This window comes from Dreissena polymorpha, chromosome 1, assembly GCF_020536995.1.
Source record: "Dreissena polymorpha isolate Duluth1 chromosome 1, UMN_Dpol_1.0, whole genome shotgun sequence".
NCBI classification, from domain to species: Eukaryota; Metazoa; Mollusca; class Bivalvia; order Myida; family Dreissenidae; genus Dreissena; species Dreissena polymorpha.
In genome coordinates, this window is record NC_068355.1 from 157,235,246 (window position 1) to 157,250,149 (window position 14,904).

Consider the following 14,904-nt stretch of genomic DNA (forward strand, 5'->3'; position numbering starts at 1 on the left):
AACAAGCTTTAAAGGGAGATAATTTTTATTTTTTATTTTGCAGGTACAGATCATTTTTACAAGGGTAGTAATCTTTTTTAAAGGGAAAAAAAAAAAATCAAAGCGGCGCAGTAGGGGGCATTGTGTTTCTGACAAACACATCTCTTGATTAGCCTGTGCAGTCTGCTTTTGCTTTGAAGGAATTTACTTTAAACAAAAAATGCCATCAAAACAGAAAATGTCATTCCTGATTAGTCTGTACAGACTCTACAGGTTAATGCAGGACGTTGCTTTATGCACATGCATTAAACCCAATTTGCTCTGAGAGAGGCTCTTAAAGTTTAAAAATAAGATTAACATAGCCTTCAAGACAAACAAGTTTTTTTGGTAAAATATCTTGACTTATTTATTTTAGTTCAATTACATAGAAAGCCTAAGGCGTATTTGAAATGCTCTTGATTCCATTTCCTGGGAATAGAACCAGTACTTGGTGTCTCTGGGGGAGATCTAAGGAACGCTCCCACAGTGGGGATCTTACCCTGACCTCCAGGTCACTAGGCGGACTCTATATCCACTGCGACCTACTTTACTTTATTATACCCCCACAAACGAAGTTTTGGTGGGTATATAGGAGTGAACTTGTCGGTTGGTCGGTCTGTCCGTCCGTATTAAGCGTCCACTCTCTAATTCAAGAAGTTTTCATCCGATCTTCACCAAACTTGGTCAGAAATTGTATCAACATGATGTCTAGGCCAAGTTCGAACAAGGGGCCTTGCCGGGTCAAAAACTAGGTCACCGGGTCACTAAGTGCGTTTTAAACATTCAGCACGTTGTCCGCTCTCTAATTCCAGTAGTTTTCATCCGATCTTCACCAAACTTGGTCAGAAGTTGTATCTAGATGATGTCTAGGCCAAGTTCGAACATGGGCCTTGCCGGGTCAAAAACTAGGTCACGGGGTCATTTAGTGCGTTTAAAACAGTCAGCATATTGTCCGCTCTCTTATTCAAGTAGTTTTCATCCAATCTTCACCAAACTTGGTCAGAAGTTGTATCTAGATGATCTTAAGGCCAAGTTCGAACATGGGCCTTGCCGGGTCAAAAACTAGGTCACTGGCTCACTTAGTGCGTTTTTTAACATTCAGCATGGTGTCCTCTCTCTTATTCAAGTAGTTTTCATGCGATATTCACCAAACTTGGTCAGAAGTTTTATCTAGATGATCTGAAGGCCAAGTTTGAACATGGGCCATGCAAGATCAAAAACTAGGTCACAGGGTCTCTTAATACGTTTTACACATTGAGCATGGTGTCCACTCTCTATTTCAAGTAGTTTAAATCCGATCTTCACCACACTTGGTCAGAAGTTGTAACTAGATGATGTGTAGGTCAAGTTCGAACATGGCCCATGCCGGGTCTAAAACTAGGTTACGGGGTCAGTTAGTGTGTTTTTAACCTCACCATGTTGTCCGCTCTCTAATTCAAGTTGTTTTTATCCAATCTTCACCAAAATTGGTCAGAAGTTGTACCTTGATAATGTGTAGGTCAAGTTTGAATATGGGTCATGCCGGGTCAAAAACAAGGTCACAGGGTAACATAGTGCGTTTTAAACATCACAATGATGTCCGCTCTCTAATTCAAGTAGTTTTCATCCAATCTTCACCAAACTTGGTCAGAAGTTGTATCTAGATGATGTCTAGGTCAAGTTTGAATATGGGTCATGAGGGGTCAACTAGGTCACGGGTTATCTTTTTTGCGTTTTAAACCTCACCATGTTGTCCGCTCACTAATTTAAGTAGTTTTCATTCAATCCTCACCAAACTTGGTCACATGTTTTAATATCATAAATACGTTACCTGTTATCTCTAGCTTACCCCTTTCCAAGGGAGTTATTTCATCCGGAAAATATTCAAGCGCTGGGAATCGTCCACCTCTATAAGAATCCAAATCAGGTTAAACATAGTACAATGCAACCTAACAGGAAATCAAGAACCACAACTCATCTTTCCTTTCCGGATAAAACCATGTGCACGCCTATTTTAGGCTCAGGACTTATGTGTTCTTTTCACTGTGTTTTTGTCGGAGTTTAAAAGGATAAAGTTTATTTATCAACAGTCATCAGTTGGGCCTGCCACCGATAACACCAATCGCCGGTCAAGAAGAACTCGGTCTTCATCATCGGCGTATTCTTCTACATCCGATTCGTCGTCGAATACATCGTCTTCATCAAGGAGTGGACATCGGACACGCTCTTCTTCGTCGAGCAGTTATCATCGTCGCGGCGCTCATAAGCGATCACGTCGTCACTCACGGAGATGGTATTCCAAAAAATCTCGATCTCATCGCAGCCGATCCACATCTCGACAGCGCAGCCGATCCAGATCTCGACATTGCAGGAAACGAGGACGTCGGCAACGTTCACGTAGACAGCATCGGACTTACCATACGTATAGTCGTTCACCATCGTGTTCCGTTATGGAATCGCATGTTTCCATGCCAAATGTGTCGGTTCCAACGTTGACTGCCACACGTATTGCATCTTCAGGAGCTCATCTCACTACTACGGCGTCAGTGTCAACACCACAGGTATCATCTACAGTATCTAGTCGTGTACCCCCTACAGCTACCCTGTCGAATCCTGATACACTATGGATACAGAATTCGGCGGGACATTTTGTACCGGTCAATGCTGATAATTTACATTCTTCTGGTTTACATTATCAGTTTACTGACGTCGGGGATGATCATTCGCTGTTACCAGACAATTACAATCCGGTACAAGATATTCTCACTTCTGTTCCTGCTGATTCTATACAAACCGCTGGTGTTGTAGAGAGTGAGGCTGATTCAGATGCAGAATCTAATGTTGAGACGGATCAATATTTAGCTCCGATTGGTCAGATCTATGAACTGATGTTTCGTACTCTTGGTGAAGATTACTGTCCAAGACCTGCTGAACTGTCTTCAAATGCGACGATTTCTGTGACAGAACAACTTTTTCGTACATTTGATCCCAACAGGGTTATTAAGTCGACGGCTCGTCCTGACCCACGACTTCCCATTGGTTCTACTGTTCTATCTGTTCTTCAATCATTGGAATCAGCTAATAAGACTATTCCAAAACGAGGAGAAACATGGAAAATTCCTAAGGAACTAGCTGATCCAAAACACCAGGAAGGTAGTAAAAGTTACAAACCTCCTGTACCACATGCAACATCTGGGTTGGATTTTTCAAAACTTCCGGTTCCAGATCCGGACATAAGCAAGCTATCTCTTGTAATGCCAAGTGGTTCCAATTCAGTTTCTGTTCCGTTTTCAATGTTGGAAACTTGGGAAATGAGGGAACGTAGATCATTAGGTTTGACTAACCAAATTGACTTCATGCTAGCGACAATTTTATAAATGGTGTGTGATTGGTCGGAATCTGTTCCGGAGGAACTCCGTGATTTGTTAATTCATCTCTCACGGACCACACTGGCCTTATCTCACACTTCTGCTTCTTCAATGTCCGAGATGCTAAGGATTCGTAGAGATCTTATCCTTACTTCTTTACCTAAAGATTTTCGGTTGGAACCTGGTATGAACTCGCTCAGAACAGCTCCTCTCACATCAGGGTTTCTTTTTGGTGGAAGGATACAAGAAGCAATCACAGCTGACAAGGATGACCAGCTTCATGCTTCTTTAGCTAGAAACAACTCTGGACAACGCCAAGGGGTCTTTAAGCATCCTGCTTCTAGGCCACCAGCAGTTCCAGCATTCAAGACGGCTAAGAGAAATAACCTTTTCTCTAAAAAGCCTTCTTTTAATCCACGGTCAGGTCCTAATAGGCAGTCTTCCTATAACAGACCTTCTTTGTCACACAAGTCTTCTAATAAAGATTCTGGGAAAAAGGGCAAACCCAAGCCGGGACAGAGGAATTTCAAACCTTCTACCGGCAGGGGCGCACCTCCTGCTTATCAGCCCTAGGTACCTTCCCTTTGTACCGCCACAACCTCCGATGCCGGAAATACCAGTCGGGGCCAGACTTTTCCACTTCTCAAATCGATGGCTTCAAATTACTTCAGACGCATGGGTTCATTCTCTTGTGACAAAAGGTCTGACTTTTCAATTCGAAAAAAGGCCTCCACTTTCTGGCGTCCCTATAGAGCTGGTATCTCGGCATCCACATATTCCAGAGTCCATTCTCAGGCTCTTGGAAAAACAGGCGGTAGAAAGGGTTCAAGATCCTTATTCTCCAGGATTTTACAGTCGTCTTTTTCTTGTTCAAAAGAAAAATGGTTCCTGGAGACCAGTAATAGATTTAAAAGTGTTCAACATGTATCTCCTCAAACCAACTTTCAAAATGGAGACTCCTTCTTTCATACGGGAATCCATCAAACCCCTGCACTGGGGGGTGTCTTTGGATCTGGAAGATGCTTACTTCCATGTTCCTATACATCCCAACTACCGAAAGTACTTGCGATTCGCCTTTCAAGGCCAAGTCTACCAGTTCCGGTCTATGCCTTTCGGGTTGGCGACAGCCCCACGAGTTTTTACCAAACTAATGTCGGCAGTCGGATCACACCTCAGAGTTCACGGGATTATTCTTCTTCAGTATTTCGACGACTGGCTCTTACACCAGCTCGATCGTCAATTGCTTCTGTACAACCTAGAATTCTCTTGGAAGGAGCTCCTCTCGTTAGGGCTCCTTCTCAATGCAGACAAATCAGACCTCATTCCTTCACAGGACTTTACGTTTGTGGGAATGAATTTCTTGACCCACATCAATCGGGTCAGAGTGTCTATTCAACGTATATCAGACCTTCTGATGAAGGTCAACTGGGTTTTGTCCCAATCTCATATAACAGCTCAAGAATTCCTCTCTCTCAACGGTATCCTGAGCTCAGTAGCAGACTTTGTGCAGTTGGGACGTCTTTTCCTACGTCCTCTTCAGCACTATCTCTCAGCTTGTTGGAAATGGTCTCCAGGCAATCTATTAACACAGATTCCAATCCTTCCCTCCTTAAGGTCTCATCTTCAGTGGTGGCTAGACGAGGAGACTCTGTTGGCAGGAGTACCCCTTCTTCCCCCGCAACCGTCATTATATCTAATAACGGATGCGAGCAAGGAAGGGTGGGGTGCTCACCTGGAACCTCTCAGTCTGATAATTTCAGGGTTGTGGTCTCATCAGGAATCTCACCTTCATATCAACAATCTAGAAATGCGAGCAGTATTTCTAGCTGTATCTCATTTCCAATCACATCTTCGAGACTCTTGTGTGATGGTGTCAACAGACAACACATCTGTGGTGGCTTACATCCAGGCACAGGGGGGAACACATTCTCAATCCCTGTATCTGGAAACCAGAAAATTACTTGTTCTTTGCAAAACACTCAACATTCATCTGCTGGCAAAATATATACCAGGTCGCCTCAACGCCCTGGCGGATGGTTTGTCTCGCAAACACCAGTTACTTCCATCGGAGTGGACACTTCATCAAGAAGTGACCAACCAGATCTTTTTCAAGTTCGGTTATCCCCTGGTCGATCTATTTGCAACCAGACACAATCACAGACTTCCTCTGTATGTGAGTCCAGTTTACGATCCAGCAGCGTGGGCAATCGACGCGCTTTCGTTCGCATGGGACCAACTGGACGCTTACGCCTATCCCCCACCCATTCTAATTCCCCAAATATTGGGGAAAATCAGGGTGAGCTCTTGCAGGATACTCCTGATTGCCCCTTGGTGGCCCAGAAGATCTTGGTTCAACGATCTTCTCAGTCTCCTGTACGATTATCCCAGGAATCTTCCTCACAGGTCAGATCTTCTGTCTCAAAGCGGCAGACTACATGCGGACCCAAAAATGTTCCACTTACACGTCTGGCCGTTATCAGGCAATCTTTGCAGAAGAAATGTTTTTCTGTCAGGGCTTCAACCCTCGTTGCTTCGGCAAGGAGAAAATCCACCAGAGCAGTCTATGATGCTCGTTGGAAACTCTTCTCCAATTGGTGTTTTCGAGGGAAAATTAATCCCCTCAATCCCTCTGCTAGACGAATAGCGGATTTTCTCATTTATCTTTTTGATGATAAGAAACTTTCTCTTAGTTCCATCAAAGGATACAGATCTATGATTTCGCATACATTGGCTTTCACTAAGTCTTCACAAGTCTGTGCTGATCCAGCTATTTCAGAACTTGTTCGAGCTATGGAACTTAGTCGTCCTGTATCTCGTACACTTGCTCCTAAATGGGATTTAGCTTGTGTGCTTGGTTCCCTTATTAAGGCTCCCTATGAACCTCTTGATCAGGCTTCATTACAATTCCTAACATGGAAGACCGTTTTCCTTCTTACTATGGCTTCGGCCAAACGGAGAAGTGAAATTCATGCTCTTTCTATCGAGGATAGTCATCTTCGTTTTGACTCTTCTGATGGTTCTGTTACATTGTTGTGTCAGTCAGGATTCCTTGCTAAAAAATCAACTCCCCTCTATGGCTTCCAAACCCTTCAAAGTTCCAAGTCTATCTAGAACTTGTGGACATGAAGATGATGATAGACTCCTTTGCCCGGTCAGGGCTTTGAAGTTCTACCTTAAAAAGGTAAAGTCTATTCGAGGTTCTCGCAAGAGACTTTTCATTCCATTAAAAGGGGGGGGCGATGTGTCTGCGGCTTCTATTTCTCGTTGGATAGCCTCGACTATAAGGAAAGCTTATTCTTCTCTTTCATCGAGGGATTTATCCCTGTTTAAGATAAGACCGCATGAATTAAGAGCTCTTTCGGCTTCGTGGGCTTATATTAATCAGACCACACTATCTGAAGTGCTTCAAGCTGCTTTCTGGAGGAATCCGACCACCTTCTCCTCTTTTTATCTTCGTTCTCTTGAGTGCCAACAAGACAATTTGTATAAGTTGGGTCCTCTTGTAGTGGCTCAAACTGTAGTTTCTTCTATGGCGTAAGTACACTGGTGCCATACGAGAATTAAGTACTATACTGTACTAACAAAGATTATAAGAGGACTTGATTCTACTATCTCTGGCTGTAAACCCTCTATATGGGTTTTGCTGTGATGGGAAAAAATATGCGAACCTTCCCGCCGCAGCTGCAAAATCAGCTAGAGATAACAGGTAACGTATTTATGATATTAAAACAAATTTTCTTAAGTAAAATTCATTTTAATTATTAAATACTTACCTGTTATCGGTAAGTCCCACCTCCCACCCCGCTCATCGCCTTTTTATGTTTGCGTAAAGGAAAGATGAGTTGTGGTTCTTGATTTCCTGTTAGGTTGCATTGTACTATGTTTAACCTGATTTGGATTCTTATAGAGGTGGACGATTCCCAGCGCTTGAATATTTTCCGGATGAAATAACTCCCTTGGAAAGGGGTAAGCTAGAGATAAAAGGTAAGTATTTAATAATTAAAATGAATTTTACTTAAGAAAATTTGTTTTATCTAAATGACCTCTAGGACAAGTTTGAACATGGGCCATTCTGGGCCTAAAACTAGGTCACGGGGTCACTTAGTGCGTTTTTTAACATTCAGCATGGTGTCCGCTATCTAATTCAAGTAGTTTATGTCCGATCTTCACCAAACTTGGTCAGAAGTTTTATGGAGATGATCTTACGGCCAAGTTAGAACATGGGTCTTTCTGGGTCAAAAACAAGGTCAAGGGGTCACTTAGTGCGTTTTAAAAATTGAGCATGGTGTCCGCTGTTTTTTGTGAAGATGACATGTAAAATATTATGTGTCACTGCGGCATGTGGGGGTATTCGTCACGTCTGTGACAAAGCTCTAGTTTGTGATCTATTTTAATTTGGACAAAACATCGTTAATTTGTTGCACTGTATAGTTACAACTTATCAGAAGTTGATAATACAGACTTACATAGCACATAACTAGCACATAAAAACTATTCCTTTGAAACAAGGCCCAAAGGTTTCATATTTTGTGTGCAACATTGTATTGTGGTCATCAAATCAAGGCCCAAGGTTCTAAACTGGCCAAAGCTTGGAAGCCTCATGATTGATGTAGAATTCTCTATAAAACACAATTGAAAGTGTTTAATTTTTTTTTGGAGGGGCAGAGTGTACAGTGTTATTTTTTTTAAATAACATTTTATAATGGTAGTTACACATTTGTTTTTAAACTACTAACCTGTGTTCAAAACTAGCCATCCCCAAGAGGTATATGTTTCTGTTAATCAATTAGGTACATACTACAACATTCACCATTGGGGTCGAATTTGGGAGTATTTGTTACACCATTGTTACAAACTCTGGGTTGTTTAAACCTTTCCCACTTTGAAGCTAAGTGAAAATGGCTATGTGCAAACAGCATAAAACCAGAACAGCCTGCGAGTAACTAGAGTTTGTTCAGGTTTTATGCGGTTTGCTACTCATCAGTATCTAAGGATTTGAACAGGAAGTTTTAAAACTTGGATCTAGTAAGAAAGGCCTTTAATTAAATGTAACTTTCTAAGGGACAACAAATGCGTTAAAATATGTATCTAAGTGGTAAAGTGGTAAAATACATACACAGTTTTAACTACATGGGGATGGCCAGGAGTAGGTTGTACATTTTACTAAAAATACAGTAACTGTTATTATGCACAGTTGAAGAACCAGACAGATGGGCTGCGAGGGGCAGAGTGTAACCGTATGATCATGCTGCTCACAGACGGGGGGACTGAGTTGGCAGAAGACGTGTTCAAGAAGTATAACCCTCCAGGAAACAAGGTATTAAACCTTTCTGGCTCAGAACCTAAGTAAAAATGGCTCAATCCACCATCAATTCATCAAACCTGATCAGCCTGTGAGTAGCTCACAGTCTTTCGAGGTATTATGCTGTTTGCTGGTCAGTACTTTTTTGCAGTATAACCCAAAAGGAAATAGGGTATTTAAACCTTCCCTGCTTAGAAGCACTTTTTAGCTCGACTATTATATATGAAATATATATAGTGGAGCTATACTACTCACCCCTGGGTCAGCGTTGCCGTTCCTGTGTCCGTTTGCGTGCAAATGTTAAAGTTTGCGTACTACCCTAAATATTTTCAATGTCCTTTAACATATTGCTTTCATATTTTGCATACTTGTTTACCATCATGACCCCAACCTATAAACAAGAGCAGACAACTGTATCAAGCATTTTGACAGAATTATGGTCCCTTTTATACTTAGAATATGCATATTATTGATAAATCTATGTTAAAGTTTGTGTTTTACCCCAAATATTTCCTGTGTCCCTTGACATATTGCTTTCATATTTATGCCCCCCTTCGAAGAAGAGGGGGTATATTGCTTTGCTCATGTCGGTCTGTCGGTCGGTTGGTCTGTCGGTCTGTCGGTCCGTCCACCAGGTGGTTGTCAGACGATAACTCAAGAACGCTTGGGTTAGGATCATGAAATTTCATAGGTACATTGATCATGACTCGCAGATGACCCCTATTGATTTTGAGGTCACTAGGTCAAAGGTCAAGGTCACAGTGACCAGAAATAGTAAAATGGTTTTTGAATGATAACTCAAGAACGCATACGCCTAGGATCATGAAACTTCATGGGTAGATTGATCATGACTCGCAGAGGACCCCTATTGATTTTGAGGTCACTAGGTCAAAGGTCAAGGTCACGGTGACCCGAAATAGTAAAATGATTTTCGGATGATAACTCAAGAACACTTTTGCCTAGGAACATGAAACTTCATAGGTACATTGATCGTGACCCGCAGATGACCCCTATTGATTTTCAGGTCACTAGATCAAAGGTCAAGGTCATAGTGACAAAAATCGTATTCACACAATGGCTGCCACTACAACGGACAGCCCATATGGGGGGCATGCATGTTTTACAAACAGCCCTTGTTTGCATACTTGTTTACCAACGTGACCCCAACCTATAAACAAGAGCAGACAACTGTATCAAGCATTTTGACAGAATTATGGCCCCTTTTATACTTAGAATATGCATATTATTGATAATTCTATGTTTAAGTTTGACAAAAACAACACTAACCTTACGAACCCCCCCCCCCCCAACCCCCCCCTCCACCTCTCCAAATAATTTTTTTTTGTTTTTATTTTTGAAACATCATCTATGAAATGATCACAAACCCACATTATAGCGCTGTCCTCTGACAGCTCTTGTAATCTGTGTAGTGTCTTAGAAAATTAAATTAAATTTAAGATCTTATTTATTAGATTTAAAGATTAGATTTTCTCGCATGCTGTTCTGGTTATATGCTGTTTACATATAGTCATTTTAACGCAAGTTTGACATTAAATTAAATAAATATTTTACAGAGTTTTGACTTGAAAGTAAAAAAGGTATTTAAGAAAATTTACTGCAAAAGTTAAATAAGGTATTGTACTGAATTTGAACTCATTAAAACTGCGGTATTAAGGTAAATGACCTAAGATCAACAACAGGGAAGTTATGTGCTTGATGAAAGTTAAAACCAAAGGGACATTTTTTCACTTGACCAAACGTTAAGCAAAAGGCAAATACGTTTTTTGACCCAAATTTTGTCTGAAAGGGAAACAAGGTATTCAATCTAACTCAAGCTCCTAGGGAAGCTAATTATTTGACCCTAGTCTGATCCTATGTTAAAAGGTATTTGACTGAATTTTAACTCAAAGTGAAATAACTTATTTAACACAAAGGTAAATAAGGACTTTGACCAGCAGATACAGTACAGCCAAAGCGGAACAAACGTATTTGGCGATCCGCAGCGGCAAGGCGAAACGAGTCGATGTCGCGTCAGGCGTTGAAGCCGCGTCAGTATGCGGCAGCAAGTCGCATTTCGCCGCGAAACTTCGCATCTGTCCGCCAAGGCATGCTGCGATCCGCGGCATGATGCCGAGTCGATGCGCATCATGAAATAAAAAATCTTTTTAAAATTATTAGTTACATGTAGTTAACAAATTTTGAAAGAACAATTATAATAATAATTAAAATCATAATAAATTTATTGTGCGCGGATTGTATTATCATATACATGTAAGCATAGTTAATGTGTCTGGCCAATTAAGTTTGTTTCCCGACCATAGTGTATGTATTTCACACATAAACAAGGTCACGTAATTATGTTTTCGCATATACAAGTGGTCAACGCTCCAGCATATGGTGGATTTATAAATTAATTGCATGTTGATTCTGCTATTATATTTTAGCTGAGAAAATTAGCAGTTTGAAGCCACATCAATAATCAAGAGGGTGACGACGTTTTTGTTGTTTTGTTAATTATCAGCTTATTATAACTATTGTTTGAATATGCGTATATAAACACGTTTTATTTTGTTCATATTATACAGTTAATATCGCTACTAATTACCCGATAATCCTGTATATTCCAGTTTTAAAGCAAATGCTGGTAAATATTTACGATACACAAACATTCTCGATATTTCCTTAAGTATCAAACACATTTTGGCATTTGTTACTATTTATAGAGATGATGAAATAACGTCTAATCGGGGCGTTTTTTTCCCCACTGAACACGCGATTTACGCCTGACGTGATGTTCATGTATTTATACAACACAAAATACACCCAAACTTTCCAAACGACGTTCCACATGTCTGCATAATTTTCGCGCGCTTTTTATGAAACAAAGGATATTTTAGCACGGTTTATTTGACGCTTGAATTTGCCAAAGGACGCGTTAGCATTAAAATTCGGAAGTGTGTTTCGGATTACAAATTTAATAATGATAATCGAACGAAACATAAACAGTTGCGCGTAATTAATTCTACGCTACACATACATGTATGTACATGTAGGTGGATATCTTTTCACTCGATCTGCTGCGTATGTATGCGGTGGATTTACTCCGCGAAAGTACGCGAGGTAAATACAGACTCGGCGTCGTTGCGCGGATCGATGCCGAGTGCCACGGCGATACGCCACGTGAACACACAATTCGGCCGCCGCGGACTAATAATCTGGCCGTGGCGTAGCCGCGGATTTTGTTTGTGCCGCTTTGGCTGTACTGTAATTGTCAATCAAGATTGGGTGTTTGATTATGTGTGGAATACAGTAGTAAATAACCAGACCTTTCTGCATTATCCAATCACCTAAATTGCATAATTCTAATAAAGAGCCTCTTAATAAATTGATAGGCAGAATTAGTTTGTTCTGCTGCTGTTTGATTAGAACTCTGTGTTTGTCAGATGTAGTTGTTATGAATTATATTGCAGTCTGTAGTTTCTAGCAATTTAAACCTTAAGGGAATTTATTTTATATTCTTGTGGTGTATAAATGTAAATTCTTGATTCTCAATAAGTATTTGCTATGTTGCAGAGATACAGAGTGTTTACATATGCAGTTGGACAAACTGCCAACCCTGTATCTGCCATACGCTGGATGGCATGTGCTAATAGAGGTAAGTTTCCATTGACAAAGAATGGCATTTTTCACACAAGTCATATGATTTGTGATGATTGGTGTTGAGATGACAGTTGAAATAATAACAGAAAACCACCAGAAATGTCTTGTACAAAATGAAAGGAAAAAATATACAAAGAGTTTGGGTTCATAAATGAGTTGTTGGGAACTGGAATACGTTTTGTAATGTAAGAATACGATGCTCTTTTCAGCTCTTTAAGATCAAACAGTTCTCAGCAGATCTCCTTTGTAATCTACTGTAAAACTTTTCGTGGGACATTAATATGTGCTGAGTTAGTAGGTTGACAGATCCACACATTTTAACTCATCGGAAAGTTACTAATTCACATTACTCATTTTATTTTTCCAATGTTAGAAATCCATGAATGTCCAAAAAATGTCATAAAAACCCATGAAATTTAATGCAGACAAATATGAATGATTTTACAGTATTTCTTCCCTATCAATGCCAAGAAAGCATACTTATTTTATACACAAGTTGTACAAACAGCCCTTGTTGTTTGTTGAAGGATACTTCTCCCAGATCCAAGCTATGGGGGCCGTTACATCCAAAGTGCAGGTAGGGCACAGTGTTTCATGTTATCAACTTATTTTATGAAAACTGGGCTTTATGCATGTGCATTAAGTGTTGTCCCAGATTAGCCTTTGCAGTTCGCACAGGCTAAAAGCAGTCTTAATGCATGTGCGTTAAGTGAAATTCCAATAAGCATATTCAGTAGACGAAGACTAATCAAGCACTATTTTTATCGCATTATTTGTGATCGCATTTTGTCCGGCGTCAACATTTGCCTTGTTAACACTCTGGAGGCCACATTTATTGTCCAATCTTCATGAAATTTGGACAGAAGATTGGTCTCAATGATATATTGGATAAGTTTGAAAATGGTTACGTTTGCTTAAAAAACATGGCTGCCAAGGGGCGGGGAAATTTTTCCTAATATGGCTATATATGGCTGTAGTAAAATCTTGTTAACACTCTAGAGGCCACATTTATTGTCCGCTCATCATGAAACTTGGTCAGAAGATTCATCCCAATAATATCTTGGACAAGTTTGAAAATGATGCCGGTTGGTTGAAAAACATTGCCGCCAGGGGGCGGGGCATTTATCATTATATGGCTATAGTAAAACCTTGTTAACACTCTAGAGGCCACATTTATTTTCCGATCTTCATGAAACTTGGTGAGATGATTTGTCCCAATGATATGTTGGATAAGTTTGAAAATGGTTTTGGTTGCTTTAAAAACATGGCCACCAGGGGGCGGGGCATTTTTCCTTATATGGCTATATATTGCTATAGAAAAATCTTGTTAACACTCTAGAGACCACATTTATTGTCTGATCTTCATGACACTTGGTCAGAAGTCTTATCCCAATAACATCTTGGACGAGTTCGAAAATGACGCGGTTGGTTGAAAAACATGGCCGCCAGGGGGTGGGGCATTTTTCCTTATATGGCTATAGTAAAACCTTGTTAACACTCTAGAGGCAACATTTATTTTCCGATCTTCATGAAACTTTGTCAGAAGATTTGTACCAATGATATCTTGGATGAATTCGAAAATTGTTCCGGTTGGTGGAAAAACATGGCCGCCAAGGGGGCATGGCACATTTTCTTATATAGCTATAGTAAAACCATGTTAACACTCTAGAAGCCATACTTAATGTCCGATCATGAAACATTGTCAGAAGATTTGTCCCAATGATATCTTGGACAAGTTTGTAAATGGTTCCAGTTGCTTGAAATACATGGCCACCAGGGGGCGGGGCATTTTTCCTTATATGGCTTCATGAATCTTCATGAAACTTTGTCAGAATATTTGTTTAAATGATATCTTGGATGTGTATGAAAATGGTTCTGGTCTGTTGAAAAACGTGGCTGCCAGTGTGTTCACTAGTCATGAAAGTTGGTAAGAACATTTTGTTCTAATGACATCTTGGGCTGCACAGAACAGGTCAGTTCCTTTCCTCTCAGGTGAGCGACTTTGGGCCTTTCAGGCGCTCTTGTTTTCGTTGTTTTGGAATTTCTGTTTAAAGTGGTTCTCTTCTAGACACAAATCTAGTATAAATAGAAAGTTTTCCCTGATTAGCCTGTGCACACTGCACAGACTAATCTGGGACAAAATTTAATGTGCATGCATTTAGCCCAGTTTTCCCATAATGTAGTATCTAATGAAGATTATTTTAAGTAGCATCGTCCTTGAATTTATATCATTTTACAACAAATTAAAGTTTCAATGGATTTTTGCATAAAAAATTCACGTAGATGCTCAATATGTTCCGTTATCATAAGAGATTTTAGAAATTCATAAATTTAGAACTGTATTATGTTGCTAAAGTAATGAAAGATGTTATTTCTAATCTTGTATGAACTTTACAAAATGTTATTTAATGTTGTTAATTCATTGTATGACTTCCACTAGAATCATTATTGAGAATAATTAATTGTTACTTGCACATTGCTTTGGAAAACATAACGATCATCAATTGCCTTTAAGTTTTCAATAATAGATTGATATTTATTTTTTATTGTGTAATTATTATACTCCAGCCACACATG

At 40.0% G+C, this 14,904-nt stretch overlaps 1 protein-coding gene across 4 annotated transcripts in view; it reads left to right on the forward strand.

Moving 5' to 3' along the window:
• The window catches only part of LOC127857599 (voltage-dependent calcium channel subunit alpha-2/delta-2-like), a 126,890-nt gene that overhangs the window by 45,220 nt on the left and 66,766 nt on the right, over positions 1–14,904 (forward strand). For all 4 annotated transcript variants that reach the window (XM_052394080.1, XM_052394086.1, XM_052394094.1 and 1 more), the window contains exons 12-14: positions 8,560–8,682; positions 12,241–12,322; positions 12,855–12,904. In XM_052394080.1, the coding sequence (XP_052250040.1) occupies positions 8,560–8,682; positions 12,241–12,322; positions 12,855–12,904 (255 nt within the window). The remainder of the gene's footprint in view (positions 1–8,559; positions 8,683–12,240; positions 12,323–12,854; positions 12,905–14,904) is intronic.